The 27,317-nt window shown below is 33.5% G+C and overlaps 4 protein-coding genes across 4 annotated transcripts; all 4 read right to left on the bottom strand.

The window, feature by feature from the left end:
- Positions 1 to 4,837: 4,837 nt before the first annotated feature.
- On the bottom strand, positions 4,838 to 6,283 carry LOC123908897 (GDSL esterase/lipase At4g10955-like). Its single transcript, XM_045959625.1, has 2 exons — positions 6,095 to 6,283; positions 4,838 to 5,992 (listed from the first exon to the last, which is right to left on the bottom strand). The coding sequence occupies exons 1-2, from the start codon at positions 6,157 to 6,159 to the stop codon at positions 5,014 to 5,016; spliced, it is 1,044 nt and encodes a 347-aa protein (XP_045815581.1). The 5' UTR covers positions 6,160 to 6,283; the 3' UTR covers positions 4,838 to 5,013.
- Positions 6,284 to 11,989: 5,706 nt separating this feature from the next.
- LOC123907665 (GDSL esterase/lipase At4g10955-like) lies at positions 11,990 to 13,619 on the bottom strand. The gene is made up of 3 exons (XM_045958021.1): positions 13,479 to 13,619; positions 13,224 to 13,362; positions 11,990 to 13,121 (listed from the first exon to the last, which is right to left on the bottom strand). The coding sequence occupies exons 2-3, from the start codon at positions 13,286 to 13,288 to the stop codon at positions 12,158 to 12,160; spliced, it is 1,029 nt and encodes a 342-aa protein (XP_045813977.1). The 5' UTR covers positions 13,289 to 13,362; positions 13,479 to 13,619; the 3' UTR covers positions 11,990 to 12,157.
- Positions 13,620 to 14,251: 632 nt separating this feature from the next.
- LOC123907663 (dynamin-related protein 5A-like) lies at positions 14,252 to 20,569 on the bottom strand. Its single transcript, XM_045958019.1, has 16 exons — positions 20,322 to 20,569; positions 20,146 to 20,209; positions 19,888 to 19,995; positions 18,807 to 18,908; positions 18,652 to 18,702; positions 18,503 to 18,564; positions 18,143 to 18,233; positions 17,871 to 17,935; positions 17,576 to 17,770; positions 17,321 to 17,440; positions 17,131 to 17,201; positions 16,772 to 16,997; positions 16,103 to 16,153; positions 15,065 to 15,293; positions 14,695 to 14,834; positions 14,252 to 14,582 (listed from the first exon to the last, which is right to left on the bottom strand). The coding sequence occupies exons 1-16, from the start codon at positions 20,448 to 20,450 to the stop codon at positions 14,454 to 14,456; spliced, it is 1,833 nt and encodes a 610-aa protein (XP_045813975.1). The 5' UTR covers positions 20,451 to 20,569; the 3' UTR covers positions 14,252 to 14,453.
- A 1,657-nt stretch (positions 20,570 to 22,226) lies between these two features.
- LOC123907664 (UDP-glucose 4-epimerase GEPI48-like) lies at positions 22,227 to 26,205 on the bottom strand. Its single transcript, XM_045958020.1, has 9 exons — positions 25,750 to 26,205; positions 25,192 to 25,241; positions 24,878 to 25,013; positions 24,350 to 24,451; positions 23,943 to 24,170; positions 23,582 to 23,660; positions 23,405 to 23,487; positions 22,862 to 22,953; positions 22,227 to 22,693 (listed from the first exon to the last, which is right to left on the bottom strand). The coding sequence occupies exons 1-9, from the start codon at positions 26,041 to 26,043 to the stop codon at positions 22,600 to 22,602; spliced, it is 1,158 nt and encodes a 385-aa protein (XP_045813976.1). The 5' UTR covers positions 26,044 to 26,205; the 3' UTR covers positions 22,227 to 22,599.
- Positions 26,206 to 27,317: the final 1,112 nt, after the last annotated feature.

Genomic DNA, 27,317 nt, shown 5'->3' with positions numbered 1-27,317 from the left:
TGAATGTAGAAGTTTGAAGTTGGTTAGTTATACTATAATATAATAGTACCAATTATTAGTAGTACAATATTCTGGTAGTATTTGGCAACGGTTGCAGTTGCAGTAACGTTCAAAGAAAATACTGGGGTTGCTTCCTTTCCTATGCCAATCAATTAGTATTAGTTTGACTGACTTCATATTACAGGACATATTATAGGGAAAGGATTTAAAAAATGGATGGTTGTGTTTAAAACTGAAAAAACATATATAGTTAAATAAAATAAGATGACGTTGAATTTGGTAGGGATGACTACAAGAGGCTCATGTGAAAAACATATAAATAATTGTATGGTTAGGATCGGGGACGGACATAAGGGGGGGGGGGGGGGGGGGGGGGGGGGGGAGTAGGGGCTGAGGCCCCCCCTCTTGTCATATTTTTTTTCTTCATAGTATACTTGTTTTTGATACATACGACATAAATTGATATTTGAGAGATGTGTTAAAAGATTAGTAACGACCGTTTGGTGCAAAACATGCACCCACAATATATTAATTGTAACAATTTACTTTAAAATATTTTGATAATATATATTATACACTATTAAAGTCCAAATTCAATTCTTCACAAAAAAAAAATCCAAATTCAATTAAGTTAATTCTGATTGTTTGCTATAAGTGAAAAATTATTTTCTTGCTATACGAAGATTGTGAAAAATAGGTTGAGAAATAAGATAGAAAATGAATTTCAAACTAATTAATATGGTTCAGTTGTTGATGAATTTTATGATATAGAGCAATATCATGTACAATTTAGATAAACAATATAATGCATTTTTTATTTTTTATTAAGCATATTTAAATACTATTATAATTATTATAATTTATTTAATTTTTATTATTTAATTATTTCGACCCCATTTTATAGATTCCTGAATCCGTGTAGGATTGATTGTAGGATAACGATAACTTTTGTACATTACTCTTTACACACAAGCTCATGTGAAAATGGACACACATAATGACAACCTTGGATGCTTTTTTTTTCTTTTTCTTTTATTTTTCCAGATATGGTTGGGTCAATTTATATGGCAGCTGGGAAGGGACTTGGAAAATCAAACAGAACGATACGTGGCCACCATTACTACTAAATGAATTTTTTTTCCTAAAAGTTAAATACACTAAATGATAATTTTTCATTTTTTCGACAAAGTTATACATAATAAAAAATGTTATAGATCAAATTTAATCTGTGTTATTTTAACGATACAATTAAATTTTTTATTTTTAAACTAGTAAGAAAATGTTATCTTTTTTTAATCTGTGTTATTTTAACTCTTTTTCTGTATTTTTTTTTATCATGTGAACTTTAGTTTATATGGATCTTCTTGTGGACTCATTCTAAAAGAACCTAGTATATACAAATTTGGAAAAAAAATTCTTTCCACCCCTACAATTGTTCATTTACCCCTACAAATATTTTTTTTTTTCTTCCAATTTTATCATTTGACTTCACCCCAACAATTTTTCAATAAATACATTTTTTTAACAATCAATATGTCAAATCGGAATACTTAAAAAAAATACATTTGCAAACAAAATGGAAATTTGTTTCATCAAATCGGAGAACATTTTATTATTATTCCATTAAAAATAATGTAATGTTTACAAACCACAAACCGAAAAACAATTGATGAGTATTCTGGTAAATATATGTTGTTCTGGATTGGGCCTAGAGCCCAACAGCTGAGGAAAAACCCTTTTGGACCGTCGAGCAAGGCCCAATAAGGAGCAGCCCACGAGAGGCTTCCACGAGTCAACGGTCTCAATGCCTCGGCGCATTGTAACGGCCGACCACCGGAATGATGAGCATTAACTACTCATCATGGCTCTTCAACCGTTTTCCGGCAGCCACTTGATGACCATTAATTTCATCAAGGGCCTTGGCCCAGCGCTGAGGGCTATATATATATATATACTCCACACTATCACTGGAGTCCGGTAGGCATACTTACCCACAAGAAAACCTTTGTTTCATTCTCACTTACTTGAGCGTCGAAGCACCTGCAGGTACACAACCCCCTCCACTTCACCAGGGGCTTGAACGGAGCAACGCCAGACGCGGTCACTTTTCTGATCAGGTAAGATCATATGTGATACGAGACAATTTGTGTGAATGTTTCGAAATTCTTTTTTTAAGTGTTCCGATTTAAAATTTTGATTGTTGAAAATAATTTGCTTACCAGGAAAAAATGTGTAGGAGTAAAGTCAAATGATAAAAAGGATGAGATGGAAAGAAAGCAAAAATTGTTTGTAAGGGTGAAAGTACAAATTTGAGTGGGTGTTAATAACTTTTTTCAGTTTTGAATATTGCTATTTTTGCACACTTAATTGCTCCCCAGTTCTATTAAATCGACTAAATTAGTACGATATTTTCTCTTTAGGCCCCCCATGGTTCTTTTTCACCCTCTGGATTTTACTTTTTTGCCCTTCAATAAAAACTTCGGTTTCTACGAACCGAATTTTTTTTGCCTTGAAAAAAAAATTCGGTTTCTGTTAACCGAAATTTTCCTGAATTTGAACTAGAAAAAACTTCGGTTTCTGCGAACCGAATTTTTATCAAGGGCAAAATTGGAATATTAGGGATATAAAAGATACATGGGGGGCCCGAAGAGAAAATATCAATTAGTACTCTTGCTTAATTTTGGAACCCAGAATCCAAATGCTCAAAAGTTTGGAAGACATAATCCAAAAAGAGTTTTTAATTTATTTTCCAACTTTTTAGTGTGTTTTGGAACCCACATTCAAATGCAGTGTCTATTTTAGTACGCAGGATCCAAACACCCAAAAGTTTGGATAGCAAGTTCCAAAACGGATTTTAAAATTTTTTTCAACTATTTTATGTTTTGGAACCCATGATCCAAATGCAGTGTCTATTTTAAAATGCAGGATTCAAAATGAATTTTTAATTATTTTTTTTCAATTTTTTTTTTTTGTGTTTCGAATGCAAATTCCGTGGGTGTTGCAAGCAATGTTTTAAAACCCGGACCGGTGATCGACCCGGTCAAAGCACTGGGTCACTGGTTCATTGGTCAGACCAGTGGGTCACTGGTCAGACCGCATGACTATTGACCCGGCTTTTATAACAAATTTAAATATATTAACTTGAATTTGATAACAATAAAATTTAATAAAAAAAAACTTCTTTCAAACTTTTTTCAATAAAATTTCATATATTTAAAAGAAAAAACACAAAAGCTTTTCATTTCATCATTATTTATATTTTGATTCACATATCTAACCGTATAATATTATAATTTAGTCAATAAAAGTATTATCATATCATAATTTTTAATTAGAACAACATAATTTATAAGTCTAAAAAAAATAATACATAATTTAATATTTTATATTAAAATAAAACAGTGAATATATATTAAATTAAAAATAATAAGGAAAATAATGATCAATGTATTTATTAATACATGCCATGAGGTTTTATAACTAATATAGTAGTATAGTAGTATTAAATATATTTCAGTTATTTAGAATATCACATAAATATGAGTGGCCTAGTGGTATTAGTGATGTTGTTATATCCAAATGATCTGAGTTCAACTCTCATATACAACATATTTACAATTTTTTTGAAATAATTGATTTCCTCTTCAAACCGGTCCGGTTCACGCGTGCGGGTTAACCCGGTTCCCGGTTCAACCATCCACCCGGCCGGGTCACAGCGGTTTTCGGCGGTTTTAAAACAGAACCGGTTCTGCATGCTAACTGAGCCGGCCACCCCACCGGTTCCCGGTCCGACCGATCAGACCGACCGGTCCGGTCCGGTTTTTAAAACTATGGTTGCAAGTGAATATATATTCATTAATTAATGACGAATAAGACGTGCTTTGCTTGCGAGTAATTGTTTTTTGACAAGTGTTTGGCTGCTTGGCCTAATTAAAAGTGCATTTTTGTTGTTTTCTTTGCTGTTCATTAGTCTAAGTATACTCACTATCCTAAATTGTTGGTTAAGTTTGTGGATAGCGCAAGAATGCATAATTAGAATGCTGAGTATATAAGTTAACCCGCGGACAGATTTGTTTAGTTCGTAGTTCATGTGGATTTAAGACTAATTTTTTCGGATCGGTTTATATTTGGCTTAATTGTATTTTTTGTCTTTATTTTTATTTTAGGTTTTAAATTGGTCTTTTATCTTTTAAAATTTTTAAGTTGGTCCACTATATTTTCTGTCGGTTTCATATTGGTCCCTCTTGTCAAATTTTCACTATTACCGTTAAATTTTGACTAAATTTTACTTTCGGCCTCCTAACTTTCACAAACTTGCGATTTTGACCCCTCAACTTTCAAAATAACACTTTTAGTCCTCTAATTTTCACAAACTTGCGATTTTGGCCTCCTGGCCAAGTCAGCACACATGTGACAAGTGATTGTATGCTACGTCAACATGGCATGTGAGTCATTGTCCATGTGGTGAAATATGCTGACGTGGCACGTGAGTTTCTTGCCACATGTGCGGTGCAGGGTCATCCTTTTACAAAATGGGCTAAAGTTAGGGGGACAAAATTGCAAGTTTGTAAAAACAAAAGAAGTTACAAAAACAAGAGGAAAATATTACAAGGAGGAGTAGCGGAAGTACTCACAAAGAAGAAAAATACGAAAAAGAATTGTTCTGGTCAAAATTTAAATTCGATTTCTTATAAATAATGTGTCTTTAACTAAAAATTTATTAACTTCAAATTCTACCATATGGTTTGATATTGAACTGTTTACATGCCAATAAAAATTTACTCATCTTTAATTTAATTGGAAGGATAAAATGATCTTAATTCATTAAAAAAATAAACAATAGTATTTTTTATATTTAAAAGAATAATGTCACTTTAATTTTTTCTTCATACAACAGCTTAATTAGTAGCATTTGCTACTTGCTTTGGAAGTAATTTCAAATGGAAAATCATAAACAACGTAGCTCAATCAATACATGCAGCAATTGAGTATACACAATAAGTAGAAGAACTACTAGTATTTGTATTTGTGCTTCTCGGATTTCAACTGTAAGTTTGGTTTCCACCACTGGTCAATTCCATGTGCTTTTATGCGATTCTTCTGACGGGTTAAATTCACTGTCAAATTAGCTGAAGGAATGAGATGCAGAGGTTCAGATTCCATCCCTACAGCTCTCATGAATTCACAACCAACTGAGATTTGTGTTGCTCTCTTTTCAATCCAACCAGCACCATATTTCTTCATTTTGCTTCTATGTTCGAAGTATGCAACATACTCCGAACATATATAGTCAGATGGATTCACAAATAAGTTTGGAATCCAACCAGACAAAGCAGAAAATGAATCATTGGACGATCTTCTCTTATCTGAATCCAGAGTAATAAAGCCGACTCCAAGTTTTACCACGCTGCCACCAAATCGAATCCCCTGTTTCAATTTCTTACTCTTAATAATCTGATTAATTGGAGCAGATGGAAATGGAGGGTTGAAAAGAAAAGATTCAATGTCACTTTTAGCCATTATTTTGCCGGCATGCAAAGCGATGCTTGATCCTAGAGAATGACCAGCCAACCATATCTTGGAACCATTACCACCAACCCTATCCAGTACCGTCTTTCTTACAGCTTCGGTAGCTATCTTCGCACGTGATGTTAGATGAAGTCCATGTCTGAGAATTGTTAGATCCAACTCCATATCGCGCAAAAATGACTCTGGTTTAATTGTAGTCCCTCGAAACGCAATTACATATCGCGGGCTTTTGTGTAAGGTGTCGTTGTACATTGATGGTTGAGGCTTGAACTCATAAATTGCACCAAATATGGAACTATCAACATCATCAATAAGTGTATCAAGCAGCTTAAAATGGAAGAATTCCCACCATTTACATGCTAGTGAATCGGAACCTTTTCGTTGTTTTTGGCGGTCATTTTCTAGAACATAAACACCATTGACCAAACTAGAAGCTACTGATTTTCGATGATATTCATTATCCCTGCATAAAATGGAAAATGAAATCTTAATAACCAAAAACCATAACTAACTCACCATGAAAAGTTAAAGTGGAATTAAGATTTGTTTGATATATAGATCTTACCAATTGACATAAGTTAGATGTGAGGGTCCAGAGCTGTAAAAATTGTCAGTACTTTCAGAGGGCATTGCAACCGTCCTTCTTAATGCTTCTCACAGACACTAGAACTGATCTCGATCGGTCTTTATCGTAAATTAATAATTTACTTTCCTATAACAGATTAGATAAATTTAAAGGGGATCTTCACCTAGTAAATGTAGATGAAATACTGTAAAGTAGAGAATAAGAATGGAAAGGTGATTCTCAACTTAATTGAATGTACAAGTTTGAAGTTGGTTAGTTAGTTATATAATGGTACCAATTACAGTAGTATAGTATAATATTCTGGTAGTATTTGGCAACGCTTGCAGTAATATTTTATTTATAAACAACCTATTTTTAAATTTATTTTGGGAGACCCGCACATGTGAGCAAACTAAGCAGCGTCAACACACGTCCACCCTGTTACCCTAATGGGTTTAGCTACGGAATACCATAACAATAAGGAAAAGAAAGTATAAAGATTACTCTTATGCCTCCGGAGAACCTTAGCCCTCCTTGCCTCCTCCTTAGAGTTCTCATAACTCTCTCTTTAGTATGACTATTGTTGAGTGATTTCTGAATGATTAATTATGAAGGAGGAGTGCTCTATTTATAGTTTTTCAACTGGATTTAGGCTTTTTCTGCGCACCCATCCTATCCATCGTAGCCACGATGGCGTGTAATTTTGCCTCATCGTGGCCAGGATGGATCATATCGTGTACGATAAAAGATTTCCTCCAGATTTTCTGTTTTTCTTCAACCGCCTTCATCGTGCCACGATGGTATGTCATCGTTGTGCGATGGAAAAATTTGTTGCAGATTTTCTTCAGTTTAAACCGTCTTCTCATCGTGTCACGCTGGATCTCATCGTTGGTACGATGATGTGCGCTGTTTATTATGTTTTTGCCCTTTTTTATGCTTTTTCCACTTTCCTTGTTTCTGAGCTAAGTAACTTCACTTTTCAAGATATTTGTTTGCTTTTGGGCTTCAATTGCTATTAAAACTACCCTAAATTACTACTAAGAACATCATATAATTGACTGTCATCAACCAACACTTAAGAGTCAATCTTAAATTGGACTCGTTCAGCCAACACTTTGTTACTTATTTTTCAATTATTGAAGAACTTGGTTTTTGAGGACATATTCAACTCAAATCTCCTAAATAAGAGGGTTGCAAATTGTGCAAAAATTGAGAATTTATAATAACATACGGGGTAGTACAATTAAAATATTTAAATAGGAGTCTTTACTTGCTCCAAAAAAAATATATAAAAAATAGGAGTGTTGGACAACTTGGGCAAAAATTGAGAATGGTGCTAATAACATTGACTTGCAGGTCTTTTTTCAGTACACCCGACCCTTTTATCATGTGAACTTTTTATATGGATATTCTTTTGGACTCATTCTCAAAGAACCTAGTATATACAAATTTGACAAGTGCATTTTTAATTGTTTTTTAACAAGTGCATTTTTAATTGAAGTCAAGTGCATTGTTAATGACTCTGCGTGTAATATTTTTTACAAGTGCTTGACTGCTTGGACTAATTAAAAGTGTATTTTTATTATTTTCTTTTTATTAGTTTAGTAGTTAGAATCAACGCGAAGAAACAGAGAATTTGAAGTTTAAACTCAAACCCCTCTAAAACTATAATTTATACCCATAATTGCATAACTCACATAATTTTTGTTTAAAGTGCTATTACTATTTCATGTTATACAAGTTTGTTTGTTTTTTTATAGATTCTTTTAGGTAATCATATATTCAAAATCTCTTGTACTCTTTAGCTTTCTTACCAAAAATATATATTCAAAAAAAAAAAAAAACCAAGTCAAATTTCACCCAAGAAATAACATGAAACGGAAGAAGAACTAATCCTGCATTACGTCTTTCCATATTATATATCACAGGATCTTCATTCAGCAATGAGGATAGACGCCTGGACTACAAATATAAATTTATTTACCATATCATATCAGTGTTTGGATTATTTTGAAAATACTAAAACGAAATGACAATAAAAGTATATACATCATAGATAGATTAGACTAAAAAAAATGTAACCTCTAAAAATTAATTTCCTTATGAGATTATGAGTTCACTAAGTATGTGAAGAAAACTTATATAAAAAAAATATTTTGTTCATTTTAATTTTATGGGTTTGGCATTATTTTGTCAGCTTACGGTTCTTTATTCCTAATCCTGTAGACTAAGAGGGTGAGTCAAGCTTTACAAAGCATAGTCATAAAGATCAAAGAAAAAGAAAATTGGTATTCATATGAAGTTGTACCAAATTGGCTTAATTTCTGGGGGCGGATGACGTAGGAGATTGTCTTTGGTGCAATGGTTAGCTTGAAACACCTATTCATCTCAGCCTTCGTTGTGATGTTGCTCACGTAGGGTTGTATGAAATTTGTAAATGGCACACAACACTGTGGGTTCTTTGGAACTCCCGAAATAACAAAGTTTTGAATAACACATGAGTCAAGGTCCTTCCGAAATCATGGATGAAATAAAAGTGTTTTTAGCTTCTTTTTGAATGCCAGCTTGTGCTCTTTTTGTTATCTTTTAACCAACTTAGTCACGATGTCGGTCGCATAGAGAAGATAGTTAAACTCATAAAAATATCATAAATTATTTGCTGATGATAGCTTTCTTTTCTTCAGAGCAAATGATACTGAAACAAATGCCTTAAAAAATATTTTAGATGTGTATGCCAATGCTTCGGGACAGATGATTAATATGCAGAAGTCTGAAATATTTTTTAGCAAAAATGTGCCACATGACTTGAGAACTGCTTTGTCCAATACTCTTCAGGTTACAGAGTGTTTAGGTACCGGAAAATATCTTGGTCTCCCCTCTATGATAGGGAGAAGTAAAAAATCAATTTTCAACTACATCAAAGATAGAATTTGGCACCGTATTTCTTCATGGAGTAGCAAGATGTTGTCTCAAGCAGGTAAAGAAGTTTTAATTAAATCAGTGGCTCAAGCAATTCCTTCTTATTGCATGAGTGTATTTCTGTTACCATCATCCATAGGTGACGATATCGAGAAGATGTTAAATTCCTTTTGGTGGGGATCGAAGGGAGATAGGAAGCATGGGATCCGTTGGATGAGTTGGGACAAACTAACTATGAGAAAAGAATTTAGAGGCATGGGATTTCGAAGTATCCTCGGTTTCAATTTGGCAATGTTGGGAAAGCAAGGTTGGAAATTATTAACCAACCCCGATGCTATGGTTTCAAGAATTTTAAAAGCTAAATATTATCCTAATGGGGATTTTTTGGGAGCGTCCTTGGGGCACAATCCTAGTTATGTTTGGCGTAGCATTTGGTCATCCCGACGTTTGTTGAAGGAAGGTTACCGTTGGAGAATTGGCAATGGCTCTTCGGTTCCTATATGGCATACACCTTGGTTAAGAAATGAAGACAACCCAACTATCATTACTCCCATCCTCAACATTGAGAATTTATCAAAGGTTAGTGACTTAATTGATGTCCATCAAAGTTGTTGGAATAGAAATCGTGTGATTGAGTTATTTTGTGATAGAGATGCTAATGAAATTTTGAAGATCCCACTTGTTAACCTTGGAAGAAGAGATGAGATTATTTGGCGCTTTGATAAAAAAGGCATATATTCAGTAAAAAGTGCATATAGAGTATGTGTTGATGTGATGATTAACAGAGATGTTTGGAAAGTGGAAGGAGATTGGCAACAATTATGGGCTTTATCTATTCCTCCCAAGGTCAAGAATTTCCTTTGGAGACTTGGAAGGGATTGTCTACCTAATAGGCAAAGATTAATGAGCAAAGGAATTCATGGTGATTCTAATTGTGTTGTGTGTCACAGATACACAGAATATAATTGGCATTTATTTCTTGATTGTGCTGATAGTATAACTTGTTGGCGACAAGTTAATTTGTGGAATGCGTTGCAAAATTTAATGGAAAATGCTGAAGGTTTTAATGATGTTTTCAAACGTATTTGGCACAATTTCACCACTCAACAATTGGTTTCTTTTGCTATGATATCTTGGAGTTTATGGCGCAAAAGAAACTTGCAGTTATGAGAGCAGAAAACTGAGAGCACGACACAGGTAATTGGCCGCGGCAATGGTACCCTCCAGGCCTGGCAGCAGGCGCGTCAACCAGCTGACATAGCCCACCCACGACAACAACAGGTCCAAGTTACACCATGGCAACCTCCGCCGCTAAATTTCGTCAAGTGCAACCTTGATGCAGCCATATTTGCTCATGAGCAACGTATAGGCATGGGAGCTTGTCTTCGCGACGAGAAAGGGAGTTTTATCTTGGCCATGACAGCACATGAAGATGTGGTAATGACAGCACAGGAAGCAGAAGCGTGGAGCTTATATCAAGGTATACAATGGGTTGCTAGCTTGGGTTATAATAAAGTTGTCTTTGAACTAGATTGTAAGATTGTTGTGGATGATGTGAACAAGATGAGTATCAACCAATCGGAGTATCAACCAATCGGAGTATGGTTCAATCATTCAAAATTGTCGAACCATACTTCATCACTATAATGACTTCATAGTCGTTTTTACTAGGCGTCAAGCAAACGGTAGCGCTCATACACTCGTACGAGCAGCTTTATCCCATGCTTATCGCAATACTTTTAATGTAATCCCTCATTGTATTGCTACTATTATTATGAATGAAATGACATAAGTTTTCTTTGCGTAAAAAAAAAATATAAAGTTAATTGTTGGACCGACTTTGTTAGAGTGGGATGGGACAGTGGGTGTTGCAAGTGAATATATATTCATTAATTAATGACGAATAAGACGTGCTTTGCCTGCGAGTAATTGTTTTTTGACAAGTTTTTGGCTGCTTGGCCTAATTAAATGTGCATTTTTGTTGTTTTCTTTGCTGTTCATTAGTCTAAGTATACTCACTATCCTAATTGTTGGTTAAGTTTGTGCAGAGCGCAAGGGAGATTAGTTCCGTCTAGGCATGGCAATGAGGCGGGGCGGGGACGGGTTTTGCCCTCCCCAAACCCAAATCCATAAAGTTCGGGTATCCCCATTACGCCTCTTTCCACATGAATTTAGATTATATTTTAGTATTTTTTTATTAAAAAAAAAGTTAAATGTCCAAAATTATTTTCTCTCAACAATATTTTTTTAAATAAAGGAAAAAAAAATAGAGAAAATGGTTTGTTTAATACTCAAATTAAAATAAAAAATAAATATATGAACGTAATTTAAGAGATTGTTTAAGCGTTTCTAATTTAAAAGAGGTGAAATCTAATTTTTAGTATAAGCGGGGCGGGTTCGGGGACGGGTTCGGGGTGGGTATCAATGTACCCATTACCCGCCCCAAACCCATCTTTTGAAATCGGGGAAAACTCAAACCCGAACTCAAACCCAGTCAACTCGGGTTTTCCCCGTCAAAGCGAGTATGGTTTGGGTGGATACCCATGGGTATGGGTTTTATTGCCATGCATAGTTCCGTCTAACCTAATTTTTTTAGAGCTTATACAAACAGCTTATGTAATATAAATTAAGTTTTATGCTATTTTATCATAAACTACCTTGACAAACTTATAATAATATATAAAAATTGGAAAATGCTAAAAAGTGCCCCGGGGCACTGTTTAAGGAAGCAAATATAGTAATATGACATTGAACTTTGTGCAGTCAACGCCTCGAAAGTCTAAAAAGTATTATTTTCAATTTAAAAATTTCATTTTTTGGTTTCCTTAACCAGTGCCCCGGGGGCACCGGTTAGCATAACCCATAAAAATTTCATAAACTGTTTGCATAAACTCTAAAAAAAGTTGGGTCAAACGAACCCTTAAAATGCTGAGTTATAAGTTAACCCGCGGATCAATTTGTTTAATTCATAGTTCATGTGGAAAATCATAAACAACGTAGCTCAATCAATTTTTTCTTCATACAACGGCTTAGTAGCATTTGCTACTTGCTTTGGAAGTAATTTCAAATGGAAAATCATAAACAACGTAGCTCAATCAATACATGCAGCAATTGAGTATATACAATAAGTACGTAGAAGAACTACTAGTATGTTTGCTGCTCGGATTTCAACTGTAAGTTTGGTTTCCACCACTGGTCAATTCCTTGTGCTTCTATGCAATTCTTCTGAGGGGTTAAATTAACTTTCAAAATAGCTGAAGGAATGAGATGCAGAGGTTCAGATTCCATCCCTAAAGCTCTCATGAATTCACAACCAACTGAGATTTGTGTTGCTCTCTTTTCAATCCTACCAGCACCATATTTCTCCATTTCGCTTCTATGTTCGAAGTATCCAACATACCCCGAACATATACAGTCAGATGGATTCACAAATAAGTTTGGAATCCAAGCAGACAAAGCAGAAAATGAATCATTGGACGATCTTCTCTTATCCGAATTCATAGTAATAAAGCCGACTCCAAATTTTAGCGTGCTGCCAACACATCGAATCCCATGTTTCGCTTTCTTATTGTTTATTATCTGATCAAGTGGAGCAGATGGAAATGGAGGGTTGAAAAGAAAAGATTCAATTCCACTTTTAGCCAATGTTTTGCCTGCATGCAAAGCGATACTTGATCCTAGAGAATGACCAGCCAACCATATCTTGGAACCATTACCACCAACCCTATCCAGTACCGTCTTTCTTACAGCTTCGGTAGCTATCTTCGCGCGTGAAGTTCGATGAAGTCCATGTCTGAGAATTTTTAGATCCAACTCCATATCGCGCAAAAATGACTCTGGTTTAATTATAGTCCCTCGAAACGCAATTACATAACGCGGGCTTTTGTTGTTGCACATTGATGGTTGAGGCTTGAACTCATAAATTGCACCAAATATGGAACTATCAACATCATCAATAAGTGTATCAAGCAGCTTAAAATGGAAGAATTCCCACCATTTACATGCTAGTGAATCGGGACCTTTTCGTTGTTTTTGGCGGTCATTTTCTAGAACATAAACACCATTGACCAAACTAGAAGCTACTGATTTTCGATGATATTCATTATCCCTGCATAAAATGGAAAATGAAATCTTAATAACCAAAAACCATAACTAACTCACCATGAAAAGTTAAAGTGGAATTAAGATTTGTTTGATATATAGATCTTACCAATTGACATAAGTTAGATGTGAGGGTCCAGAGCTGTAAAAATTGTCAGTACTTTCAGAGGTCATTGCAACCGTCCTTCTTAATGCTTCTCACAAACACTAGAACTGATCTCGATCTTTATTGTAAATAATATACTTTCCTATAATAGATTAGATAAATTTAATTAAATTCACACATAAGCTGGAGAAATGAAGATTAAAAAAATGTAACCTCTAAGAAATGAGCTAGAAAAAATAAAGAGGATCCTGAACTCACCTAGTAAATGTAGAAGAAATAATCTAGAGAGAGAGGAGAGATCTTCAAACAAGAGAATAAGAATGGAAATGTGATCCTCAGTTTAATTGAATGCAGAAGTTTGAAGTTGGTTACTTATATAATGGTACCAATTGGAGTACTAATTACTAGTACGTAGTACAATATTGTGGTATAGTATTTGGCAACTTGTTGCAGTAACGTCAGTGTCTCCTATTTACAGTACTTATTATAGACCACTAGTAATATATGTGAATTTCAAAAGAACATGTTGCTAGTTCTTTGTTACTTATTTTTGAATTATTGAAGGACTTGGTTGTTTGTTTTAGATACTACAAGGACTTGGTTGTTGATGACATATATTTTACTCAATTAAAATATACTCATAAATAAGAGTGTTGACAAGTTGTGCATAAAAATTAAGAGTTTATAATAATAACATACGAGGTAGTACAATTGAAATATTTAAATAGAAGTATTTACTTGCTCAAAAAAATAAAAAATAGGAGTGTGGACAACTTGTGCAAAAATTGAGAATTGCTAATGATAACATTGACTTTGCCGGTCTTTTTTCAAGTACTCCTTCCTTTTATCATGTGAACTTTAAAAGATGTAATTTTTATTTTATGATAAAAATAAAAACTATAATTTATACCCAGAATTGCATGGAAATTAGACCTCACATAATTTTTTTTTAAAGTACTACTACTATTTCACGTTATACAAGTTTGTTTTTTTATAGATTCTTTTAGGTAATCATATTCAAAAAAATATAGTGTGGTGTGAAGATTCTCTTATAATTTCACCCAAGAAAAAATATTTTATTTTACAGTCAGACATCTAATCTAATAAAGATAACAGATACACATTTTTGCATGACAATGCAAAACCCAAAATAAAAGGAAGAAAAAAATAGATATAGACAGTGAAGATAAAACATGAAATAGAAGAAGCAGTCCTGCTCTCAAAACTTAACATCTACTTAGACCAAGCGGCAGAATCAATCTCAGCTTGCGCACTGCGGTATAACTCGAGCCTCTTTGCAAGGGCACTACGCCGTTCCATTATTGCAGGATCTTCATTCAGCATTGAGGACAGACGCTTGGACTTCAAATATAAATTTATTTACCATATCAGTGTTTGGATTATTTTGAAAAATACTAAAACTAAATGAAGATAAAAGTATACATCATAGACATATTAGATTTATTATTCTCACCTCATATTTTCCTATCTCAACGAAGAAATGGTCAAGCAGGCTTCGTTTGGCTTCGCGCACTTGACAATAGACAATGGACTTCGGAATTGAATGCCTCAAAGTTGCACAGACCATATTGACATAAGACAAAACCGTGCTTCCTGTTTATACACAATTACACAGAGAGTGAGACTACTTCAACTCATTTCCAGCATTTACAAGCTTATAGTAAGTATGAAAATTGAAAGTGCATGTTGTATATTTTACCAATTCGCCTAAGATATGAATCATTATATCTATCAAAAATTGAATGAGACTACTTCAACTCATTTCCAGCATTTACAAGCTTATAGTAAGTATGAAAATTGAAAGTGCATGTTGTATATTTTACCAATTCGCCTAAGATATGAATCATTATATCTATCAAAAATTGAATGTGTTGGATTGCCACCCTTGTCAACATCTTGAGGAAGTCTCCGAAAGTAATCGACCGTTAGATAGCCACACTCCATATCAACTAGCTGGAGAGTTGATTTTTTGCTTTCCTCCCTCATTCGTTCTAGAGAATCAGAAGCTGCATTTGTGACCTCAACCCGCAGACCAGGATATTGCTTCAGTTCCTGTGAGTCAACCAAACCAACACTATATGTATCAGTTGTGATAGTGTGATAAGAACTCAAGATATCTTAAGGAAATGGATTGCAAATCTAAGTATGTCAAAAATAAAATCCCACGCTGTCACAGTTTATTATTTCAGACTGCAGTATTAATGTATTATTTACCAAGTATGGGAAATCAAGATATCTTAAGGAAACAGATAAGAAATTGATTGCAAATCTATGTATGTGAAAAATAAAATCCACACTGTCATAGTTTATTATTCCAGACTGCAGTATTATTTAGTTATTATCGATATAAACCTTTGTTTTTTTTTTTACGAAGATATAAACCTTGAAATCACAAAACCCTCCCCTTATAAATAATTTCCTTCTAACAAAAGAAGGTGCTCAAACATTAGAAGTCTAGAGCTGCGCATCAAATCAGTTTTAAGAAAAATTATTGCAATTTATTTTGAAGCATGTTTCCGTGCAGGCTGAACTAATGATTGGTATTAAATATAAGCCTTTGACATATCTGCATGATTTGAGCAGCTTTGCATAACTCACAATATAGAAAGTCAGAGATTGCAGAAAACAACAGCATCTAGGCAATGTATTTGCTTTGCAAAACAAACACCCCCAAAAGCGTTTTTTCTATACATTTTGAAACTTAAAAACATTTGAGTGATATTACAAAATGAACCTTGTCTGCTAGAATAAACATGACAAAGTAAGACCACCAAGAAGAATCAATCATATTTAAGTTAAACATAGCACCAACTAATTAGTACAATAGAAAATCTAAATCTGAGCATTTTTCAGAAGCTTACCAGAGTCTGACTAATAGCTTTGTGAACTAAGTCCTTCAACAAGGAATGAACCTGGAAACGTTCAATTGAAAGTGACATATTAATGAAGCTGAAAGATTAAATCAGCAAAGATAAAAAAATTAAATTAACTAATGACGGAAACACCGAATAATCATAAAAACACCAACTTCACAAACTTCCCCAATTTAATGTTAAGAGGTTAAATTTTCTAGCATTCAACTTAAATCATGACAAAACATAAGGCAACCCATGTTATAAGAGGTTTAGTGTTAAATTTTCTATCGTTCAGCTTAAATCATGACAAAACACATGGTAACCTATGTAGCCAACCCCACCTGGTGAGAAATGACTTTGATGGTTATTGAATAAATTTCCCTCAATTGAAAGGAAAATAAGTTGCACTCAAGTATTTTATTATTTCCACAAAACAATATCTTACAAAATGCTTAAAGATCACATAAGTTTCCATTGAGAGTAGCAACTATCAATGGTGAACTCATAATTACTGTTGATTATTATTTTATGGGGGATTGAAAATGGCAATCATCATATCTTTAAGTTTGAAAAATATTACTGCATAGAAACGAAAACCTGAGAGGAAAACTCATATTGAATAACAATATTAAACTAAACTAAATCATGTTCATATCATTGTTCTCCTTTTTATACCGCGTCAACAGCTGCCTCGGCAGGGCCCCTGATACTAGTTAGAGAAGATTCAATGAGGCGACGGTATCCTTGTTCTGGAGCAATTAGATGAGGTTGATACCCATCAGCTTCTGTAATAAGTTTCCTTATATTTTCCATGGAAAGTTGTTTATCAAACTGCAACCTTTTTAGAGCAGCAGGGAGCTGATTGTCAAAGACATTATAAATTTGATCACCCCCAGGTCGCCTGTAGTAGATTGACAAATTACTGACATTAGTTTAAGAAGATGAAAAAATCACAAGGGTAATTAAGAAAAAAAGGGATAGAGCCAAAAAAATCATTTTTTAAAGAAATAAACACGGAAAAAGGAAACACTTACACGCCATCAAGATGTTCTTTAAAAATTTGATCAAATGTGCGGCATATTTCCATGATTGCATACAATTTTCCCTGCACATGATTTGCAATCAATCATTCAAAATTTCAAATATGAAATCAGGACCCCTGAATTTGAAGTGCGATGATGATGGATAATTCAAATTGGTTGAGCATTTGAAGAGCAAAATTACCCCATCATCAACTGCAATAGGCTTTCCCAAACGACTCAGTTCGGTTTCAAGTTCAGAGATTGTTTTGTTAATAAGTGATTGAATGCCTGGAATTTTGGACTTGATTACTGCCTCCAAATGCTGAAATATGAAGCAGTATGGTTCAGTCACAGACACAAGTAACACAAAATTACAAATTAAGAAAAATAATTATATTATAAATTAACAATGTTTCATTCAATTGATGTGCGCATGTATAGATTATTATTTATGTACCTTCGAAAGCATCTTAGCAAGATGCTCAGAACCCATTCGGTGAGCAAGGTGTTTATATTCAGGGGTATTGGAAAAATACTCGCGTTCTCTTCGCCTAGCAGCAATCATATCAACATTCTTGTTAATATCTGCTTGTGATCTATTGACAACACCAATCCACGGATACTTTAACCTATAAGCTCTCCCCTCCAGCATCTGATTAAAGTATTAAACAAAAAAAATGATTGACATTAAATGAATTGTCATCATCCAATTGTAGAATGTCCTATCAGAACTAAAAAAACGATTGACTTACTTCAACAGCATCAGTACCCTTATCCATAAGATCAATCTTTGTTAAGACTCCAATTGTCCTTTCACCTTAAAAGTTTAAATCAATATACGTAAGAGTTAGGACTTAGAACACCAACTGAATATTTATTTGAAGTTGTTCAAATCAATCAAATTGTTCGACTGTTACTATTACTAACACACAAACTCTAGGTAAACAATGAAATAAGTTAGTTAAATGGCGGAATATATAGGAAGAATATTAGAAGCCTGCAGAAAATAAAATAATGAAATTACCAGTGGGGTCTACTTCACGGGAGATTTTAATTGCATCTGATGTCGCAAGATCTTGATTGGCTGGTGTAATAGCCAAAATTATACAGTTTGGCTGCAGATTAACATCAAATTAGCACACCACATTTTATCAAATGTAGCAACCATTATAAGCATGATAAATAGTGTCGTCAGAAAATGTTCTGCAAAAATTATAAACAGACCAGACTTTTGTACAGTCAGGGCCAAATTTGCAAAATCAATTTTCTAGCAATATAAATTAAGATAAGAGCTAAATTATGCAAGTTACAGGCAGAGAAGCAAAATGTATGAATTGCAAAAAAATTGTTACTTAAGTTAATCCACTTAGAGAAAGGAAAGTACCTTCTCAATGTAGGAGCGAACCATATTCTCAATGTCTTGGACAATACTATCTGGTTGACCCTCTGCATGTTGCAAAACCATCTGTTAGCATTTCTCTCTTGTTGTCACAAAACACTTGACAAGAAAGAAATATCCAATTTGTTACTTACCAACAGCCACCTTTGTAAGACCAGGAAGATCAATCAGTGTCAAGTTAACAACTGCAAAGGTTCAAGCAGTCATCGGTAAGTTGATATAATTGGAGAAATAAAGATTAAAAAAAATCCATGCCACAATTTTACGAAAATAGAGAACTAAAACACACCATTGGGAGAATAAATACTGAGATGAATAGGGACACTTGAAATCTGTCTTGTTCGTCCAGTCTCTCTATCAGTTTCATCTTGAATCTCCTTCCTAACATCACCTGCACAAATTAAATTATCATTATAAGTAATAAAAGTTGAAACATTTTAACAATATACTGTAATAATGAAACAATTATTTGAGCTTATGGAAACCGATCATTACGTGTTTTTAGCTTACTTCTACAAGCTCTCCAAAATAGCTTATGAAAATAACATGTAGCTTATAAAAAAACTGTTAAATTATCATTATAAGTAATAAAAGTTGAAACAGTTTAACATTTTAACAATATACTGTAATAATGAAATGATTATTTGAGCTTATGGAAACCGATCATGACGTGTTTTTAGCTTACTTCTATAAGCTCTCCAAAATAGCTTATGAAAATAACATGTAGCTTATAAGAAAACTGTTTGAGTTTATTTTGTCTTTTGTTTTATAAAAATAGTTTATACATAAGCACTTAGGGCCCGTTTGGATTTGGCTTATTTTTGAGCTTATGAAAATAGCTTATTCAAATAAACAAATTTTTATGTTAATTCATAAGTTTTCAACGACAAAAATTGTATTTTTAACAAATCTTTATGTCAACACATAAGTTTTCACTGACAAAAATAGTATTTTTATAAGCTGTTTTTTCATAAACTATCTCAAAAATCTTATAATGATACATAAAAGCTTATTTATTTGCATAAGCTCAAAAATAAGCCAATCCAAACGGGCCCTTAGAGTCTGTTTGGGAAAACTTATAGAAACAACTTACGAACAGTTTTCATAAATAAGTTCTCCAATATAGTTTATGGAAACAACTGGTAGCATATATAAAAACAATTTATCTTTATTTTTATCTTTTGCTATAAAAATTGCTTATGTGTAAGCTTATGCATAAGCACTTGTGCTATAAGCTGCAAATAAGTTGTTACAAAACTTAAACTAGTAGATATGCTGAAATAAGTCAATCCAAACAGTATCATAATCATACTATTAATCAAGTCATGTGTAGAAAACAGGATTTAAAAGTTGAGAATGAGGAAAATTACCAAAATCAGTGAATCTTTTTCTAGGAAGGTGCAGAAACTCTGCATATTCTCTACTTCCTTCATCAATCTTTTGAAGCTGCAAAACAAGCGGCCTCCGCGTAACAATGCCTACAAAAAAAAATTACATGCAATCATCAAAATCAAAATTGAACTAAGCATTGACCTCATTTGACTATGATTCTTCATAATTATCCAAAGCAACATTGATTTAATCAATTAAAACCTTGCATGCAACAACTAATTAGAGTATATCATTACCTGATCCGCGAGGTAAGAAATCCTTGCCAACAACACTCTCTAGTACGGAGGATTTTCCAGAGCTCTGAAAATAAATTAAGCAAGTAATTAGTTATTAATTAGTTGATTAATGATGATGATAAAGTAACGGTGTCTCGTTTTGAAGTTAGTTAGCGGAAACGGAAACGGAAACGAACCTGGCCACCGACGACGGCGATAGAGGGGAGAGCATCCCAAAGAGTGGGTAAAGCGGTGGCTTCGCCATGGTCACCTAAAGCTGTGCATGCTCTTTGGATTTTGTTAACTAAAGATATTAGGTTTTCCATTTGTGATTATTGTTGTGATGATTATTGCTTGTAAATTTGCTTTGGAGTTGAAAGAAAGAAACAGTTTGTGGAATTTTGGTTTGTGAGAATGAATGAGTAAGTAGCGTTTGAGTGATGACAAGTATAGATAAAGCGCTTTTTTTTTGTTAAGCAGTGAAACTCTAATCGACCGTTAGAATAACAAATTGGACGTTTTTGCCCTTATTGCGTGTCTTTGCCTCAACAATAACATTTGTACATTCCATATATTCGATCAACACTCGTTCAAACATCTTATAAGTGAGATTATCATGTTATAACTTATTACTGCAAAAAAGTCACTGAATTTGGTGTAGTGGTGAGAGATTTGAGTTGTTTGTTATAGGTTATGGATTCGATTTACAGTTTATTGTAAACTTATTACTACAAAGTTTCTACCGGTGATAAGTGATACCTAATTTCTGTTAAAAAATTTATAGGACATGATGAGTTTAACTTTCCTACATATAGAGTTGACAATAAATCTCAAACTTAGTATAAAACTCTACTATTAATTTATTGAACATAGATAATAAACTAAATGAATTGAAATTAAGTACAAAGTTAGGTTTGTTAACTAAAAAAAGTTGAACTTGAACCATATATAATTTGACTCGTTGAGTTTATGAGTTAATTCGTGATCTTATCATTTCACTTCATAACTCATCTACATCAATCCTCAAGTCACTTATGTATCTCTCTATATCTTTTGATTACATATAATTCTATAGTTTTTTTTTTCTTACAATCCATATAATTCTATAAGTGTGAACATTGAATTTGTGTTTATCATTTTTACACATGAAATACCTATTATTTTTAATGCAATATTTGCTTTTCCAATCTTTACTTTTATGATTAAAATACTGACTTTTGAATTATATTATTCGACCAAACAAACAAAACTTAATTGTTCGTGAAGCTGAAATAAGCCAAGTTCAAGCTAAAAAAATTCGTATTAAACTCAAGTCAAGTTTTAAAATGAACAAATTATTAGAGCCAGATTAGGACAATTTCAACTCGACTTATTTTCAACAATATTGAACCTTCATTTTATTACTCCCTCTTGTCCTATAATATCACTATCTTTTCTCCCTATATATGGGTGTCCCGAAACATTTTCTTAATTTAATTACGTAATCCTTATCATTAACACTTGCTTAGTGCTTAATATGAATCAAATTTTACACAATGTGATATAGAAACTGTTTGCTTACCATTTTATTTTCAAAATTGAAATGTTGACGTAATGATTGTGAATTTGAAATGCCCTTTGTCACTTTGCTGCTGTGAGAAAATAACCCGTTGCTTGTCACTCTCACAAACATAGTTATTTATTTATTTTTTGAAATACACAACATAGTTATTGGCTATTGCACCGTTGGCCTTCTTTACCAAACAGAACTCAAGTAGGATTCTAATGAAAAATATTTGTTTTTTTTTTGTTTTTTTTTTTATAAGCATGGTAAAATATTTGTATATAGTTCAACATCTTGGGATAGCAATCATAGCATCTTTGTTGTGACTTCCATTTCATAAACATCTCATCTAGTTAGTAGTTTTTTTTTTCTTTTTGGTTTAAAATAGTTATTAGTTACATTGTTATCACTTCCATAATTAACACCCAAAATACCAATTACAGTAATACATAACGCTTGTGCAAGACTAAGCTTAACCCAGAAACATTGTTTAACAAGATATTTCAGACCAAGAGCCTATTGTCGTTATAAACGGTCGGTAATTTCAGAAAAGAGCTGGTGACCAGAAAATACGAACAGTAGATAACTAATTCAAATATATAATGCTTCGTATACAAATAAAATAAATATGTAGTCTAGATTTACAAAACAGGAAGCCTTCATGTTCATGTGGAACACGAGAGAATCCTATCCTTACATAACAATAACCTATAACCTGTAAGGTGGAGCCTAGATATAACCTGTAAATTATGGTATGGTAAACTACAAATCACACTAGTAAAAGTACTTTGTGTCACCTTAAAATCGCAATAAGAAAAAGAACTTCAGAGAAAACTATAAATTCACAGGACCTATGGTGATTGGTGTGTGTAGCAAAGTTCAGAAAGAACCCAAGATAGCAACATCTATGGTGTATTTAATAATTATCGAAGCTAATCCGAGGAATCTGGAGATCCATAGCCGTAAGGATTTTGGCTGGCCCAGTTCCATTGATCACGGCACATTTCATCTATTCCATATTTTGCCCTGCCACATAAGATAAATATTAAGAAAGAAGAATTCCACCAAACCACGCCCAGAATATATATCATTAAAGATGAAAATGTTTCATAACAGAACATTTGCAAATTTGATGAAACATTTATCAGTAATATGAAAATGTCTTACAACAGAACAGGTGCAAATGATACTTACTTCCACTTGAGTTCTCTTTCAGCTTTTTTTGTTGATGCATAAACAATTTCAGCATCGCCAGGTCTACGGCCAGCCTTCACAAGTGGAATTTGCTGAAAACATAAATAATCATGAGAATTATTATACATGCAATTTGCAAAGCTCTATATTATACATGATTTGTTTCAAGATGCTCTAGCTTTTATGAATATTAACAAAGTGAACATAATTGGCAATTAAAGAAAAGTGGGATAGAAAGAATCCTAGAGGGAAATTATTTGATTCCTAGAATATTCGATTCCTAACTGAGTTTATGGTGCAGCCAACTTATCTTAGAGAAGCTGTGTATTCTAAACTACAGTTGTAGGCTGTAGCAATTCATATTCAAACACTTAAAGATTACACCAAAATTTTCAGAACAGCTCATCCCCAAGAAGAAATAAAAGCATGTGAGCAACATACTTTTTGTTTTTGAAAACTGACATTAAAGTTGACAGCAAGGATAAAGGTGAAAGATATGGGACCAGTCGACCAGATAAAGAAATATTACTATTAGTCTATTACCTTTCCAGATGCCTGTTCAAAAGCTCTGACCATCTCCAAAACTGATGTTCCCTTTCCTGTCCCCAAGTTATAAACCACACAGCCTGTATACACACACAGACCATGAATGTTAGACATATATTTTTAGTGCAATAAATGTACCACATTAACAACACAGGTAAGTTTATAGTGCAATACCTATATTAGCTTCTTCTAGTTTAAGCAATGCAGCAATGTGGCCATCTGCTAAATCCACAACATGAATGTAATCCCGAACCTGAGAATAAGGTAAGAACCATTCAGTAAGATCCACGGCGAAGAAATCAAAGGTCGATCTTCAGAATGGAAAATAAATGTATATGCTGAACAGAACCATCCAATGAGGGCAGATAGTTTATTCAGGCAAAAGTTCTAACATGGCAATACAAATGGGATGATGAAGAGAATTGCACACACAAAATAATCGAATTATAGTTAAGGTAGCGCAGCAGGACGTGTTCAAGTTCAACATAGAGATATAACGTGTTGTGAAATTTATTAAAATTAAGTGATAACATACCCCAGTGCCATCAACTGTATTATAATCAGTTCCAAAAACTGTCAGTGCAGGTCGTCTGCCAACCGCTACTTGCTGAATAAATGGCATGAGATTGTTAGGAATTCCGCGAGGATCCTCTCCAATATAACCACTAGGGTGTGCACCCACAGGATTGAAATATCTCAATAATATAATTTTCCAATCTGGATCAGCATGTTGGACATCACGGCAAATTTCTTCAATAGTAAGCTGAATGAGAAACATCTTATCAGATATCATTGCAATACTAAAGACAAGCATTAACTTAAAATAATACATCAACTTCAAAACCATATTTTGTACAAGACCCCAAATATAGCTGGCAGAGACAGATGATATTTGAAGTCAAAATAGTTTCTAATCATACCCTAAATAGTTCCTAATCATACCTTGGTTCGTCCATATGGGTTTGCTGCTGACAGAGGAAACTCTTCTGTACACGGAACCTCCTTTGGCCAACCATATACAGTGGCTGAAGAAGAGAACACAAGCTGAAATTGTTCAAATAAATACAAAATCAGTGAGATAAGAAAAATGCAGCAAGAATGAAATAAAATGCATACCCAACCTCCCCTCACAAGACACTTCAAGGTGGTGATGTGTCAAAAAGGTAACCTAAGGGCTCGGTACTTTACCACTGGCGCAACTAAATAGCTGTGCAGCAGCAAAAGCAATTACTAGAGCCCCATAAATATTTACTCATGGTTTATAAAAGTCACTTACTTAACTGAAATTTAAATAATATACGAGCAATATTTAGGCAATTCAATTGGTTACATGTATATATTGTATCCCAAGCAATAAGAAGAAACTCAGCAAAAGAAATAGCAGTGCCATAGAAGTCTCATCATATTAAAACTGTTTTCTCCATGCAGCTAAAGTCTATCATGCCAGACCAAAAACAAGAAGGAACTTACCTTCTTGCATCCATGAGCAGCCATGACTTCTAATAGAGTGATTGTCCCAATCAAGTTGTTGTTATAGTAGAGTAACGGTTTCTGCACACTTTCACCTACTGCTTTCATTCCAGCAAAATGTATGACTGCATCAAATCTACAACATAAAAGAATAAAACCCAATAAGCAACAGTTAAAACATAACATCAATGATCAAGTACTACAACTATAAGATAAAACACAAATCTTCTTCATTATTTATTACAAAAAAATCAGTCATACTCTACTAAACATCAAAATAGGAAGAAAAGAAAAGCTTCTGTTATAATCCTTACTTTGTGGAAGCAAAAATTTGCTCTAGCGCATCCCTGTCGCGGAGGTCTACCTACAGTGGCCAAAACATGATTAAAAGTGTCAGTCAACAACATAATGAACAAACTTCAAATAAGCTAACTTCACTTCAACAACCATATGCCCAGAAGTAACCAAAACACCTATGATTTCCTTTGGCAGAATAAATAAAATATGGTTAAATTAAACTTCACAGAAAGTTCTAGAACGATATTTAGATCTGTTCACAAAACAAAAGCAAGCATACTCCAAAAATTACATCAAATCAAAAAGTTCATCGTAAATTTTCGAATGAATTTGAAATAGAAGTACCACCTACTCCAATAATTCTTAAAAATAAAATAAATAAAATAAAGAACATAAAATTTTAGCTTTTGGAACCCACCACCGTCATCACAAAAATTGCATAAATCAAATATAAACGAATTGCACAATTAGAAACAGCGTAAATCCACAAAATTATCAATTTCAATAACGATAAAGGTACGCAAGAAATCAAAATAGAGCAAAAACGCGTAATTGAAATTTGAAATAGCAATCACCTTATGAAAATTGAGGTTATTCCCGAATTCAGCGGCGAGTTCTTTAACTCTGTGTAAAGCAACTTCAGAGGAATTATCAAGATTATCAACAACAACAGCTTTAAAACCACCGAGTAAAAGCTGAAGAACGGTGTGACTACCGATATAACCGGCACCGCCAGTAACGAGAACGGTTTTGTCTCGCATGGCGGAAGCGACACCGTTTTGGATTTGGAATGAAGTATTGGAAAATTTAGAAGGAGATAGAAAGCGTGAAGAGTTTAAATAAGAAGGAGAAGTGACGCGCGAAGCCATTATCGAACGAGAATTGTGTGACACGTTGTTTCTGAAAGTGATTTGTTTTAATGTGGAATTTTGACGAATGAATGAATGAAAGGGTTTATGCGTGCGAGGAGAATATTTATGGAGGGAGGGAGAGAGAGAGAGAGAGAGAGAGAGAGTAATATAACAGATCAGCCACGTGGATTTCCAGTGAGTTCGGTTTCTTCTTTACTTTGTGTTGTGGGTAATCTAATCATGTCAACATCAGTCTAATGAACTTTCTTATGCTGTCACTTTTTTAAACAATTTTTGTTTAATCATTGTTTAATATTAAACTCATGAATTATGACCAGTCACCAGGCAATGTTTGTTTCATTTTTTTAGGGAATATTCAATTTTTAAAATACGGGGAAATGTGAAATCTGGGGTTCGAATTCCAGTTATAAGGGACGGATTTGTTAAGACTTGAGGGTGGACAAGTGCACACCCTGGACTATAGCAATTTATGTCTATTATCCTTGATTATTTACATTTTGCCCTTCCTCATATTTTAATCTTGCGCCACTCTCTTTTGTAATTAATGAGGGTCTGGAACTTGTTTTTGTTTTGCAATTTAGTACTAGTCGTCTAAGTCTAACTAAACTTTATTTTGAGTTTTTGCTTCTCATAATAAATTGTGTGATTTTGGTTACTCTATCATAATTTAGGAAACCTATTTAGACTAAACGTAGCATCAACTTATACTTCAACTATCAACTTATTATCATTTTTTTATTTGAATTTTTCATCATCTAGCTTTTATTTATGGCATTCCCACCTTGGACATGTTTCTTTTTCTAGATTAAAGTATTTTGCTTCAACTTAAACTTTAGGGAAGTTGGGAAGAATCAAATGATATTTCATATTTTTGTAGCTATAAATTTGTAAAAATTCTAACTTTACCTTTTAGTAAAAGTCTTTCTGTTTCATGTGCACCTTTCTGCTTGGTTCAATTGTTTGATTTTGTATTTTTCACTTTTTTTGCTTCTTTCCTCATTTCTATTCACAATTTGTCTTAACCATCTTCATATAAAGATGTGACTCTTGACCTTGATTGGCAGCAAGCTTTACAAGATTAAAATTAAGTGTGATGGATTAGTTGAGCACTACAAAGCATATCTTTTATTTTATGGATGCTATCTGATTTTAATTTCAAATCTAGCATAGTGTTATGTATTTTTCATATTTTGTTGGTTTTCATGAATGCACCAAACACGTTAGAACGATTGTCACTTCATTCATCAATCATCAACATCTTCAACATGAAA

The sequence above is a fragment of the Trifolium pratense genome, linkage group LG2 (assembly GCF_020283565.1).
Source record: "Trifolium pratense cultivar HEN17-A07 linkage group LG2, ARS_RC_1.1, whole genome shotgun sequence".
In the NCBI taxonomy this organism is placed as follows: domain Eukaryota; kingdom Viridiplantae; phylum Streptophyta; class Magnoliopsida; order Fabales; family Fabaceae; genus Trifolium; species Trifolium pratense.
Note: the sequence above shows the minus strand (reverse complement) of the source record. Positions and strands in the feature narration are given on the sequence as shown.

What these genes read in the sequence shown, in the direction of transcription:
- LOC123908897 (XM_045959625.1), bottom strand. Translation starts at nt 6,159, where the DNA reads ATGCCCTCTGAAAGTACTGACAATTTTTACAGCTCTGGACCCTCACAT. An exon ending in CATCTAACTTATGTCAATTG is followed by an intron (nt 5,993 to 6,094) that starts GTAAGATCTATA and finishes CATTTTATGCAG; the next exon opens with GGATAATGAATATCATCGAA.
- LOC123907665 (XM_045958021.1), bottom strand. Translation starts at nt 13,288, where the DNA reads ATGACCTCTGAAAGTACTGACAATTTTTACAGCTCTGGACCCTCACAT. An exon ending in CATCTAACTTATGTCAATTG is followed by an intron (nt 13,122 to 13,223) that starts GTAAGATCTATA and finishes CATTTTATGCAG; the next exon opens with GGATAATGAATATCATCGAA.
- LOC123907663 (XM_045958019.1), bottom strand. Translation starts at nt 20,450, where the DNA reads ATGGAAAACCTAATATCTTTAGTTAACAAAATCCAAAGAGCATGCACA. An exon ending in TTCGCTCCTACATTGAGAAG is followed by an intron (nt 18,234 to 18,502) that starts GTACTTTCCTTT and finishes GTTAATCTGCAG; the next exon opens with CCAAACTGTATAATTTTGGC. An exon ending in CCGTGAAGTAGACCCCACTG is followed by an intron (nt 17,936 to 18,142) that starts GTAATTTCATTA and finishes TAAACTTTTAAG; the next exon opens with GTGAAAGGACAATTGGAGTC.
- LOC123907664 (XM_045958020.1), bottom strand. Translation starts at nt 26,043, where the DNA reads ATGGCTTCGCGCGTCACTTCTCCTTCTTATTTAAACTCTTCACGCTTT. An exon ending in CAAATTTTTGCTTCCACAAA is followed by an intron (nt 25,014 to 25,191) that starts GTAAGGATTATA and finishes TTTATGTTGTAG; the next exon opens with ATTTGATGCAGTCATACATT. An exon ending in GAAAGAGAACTCAAGTGGAA is followed by an intron (nt 22,694 to 22,861) that starts GTAAGTATCATT and finishes CTTATGTGGCAG; the next exon opens with GGCAAAATATGGAATAGATG.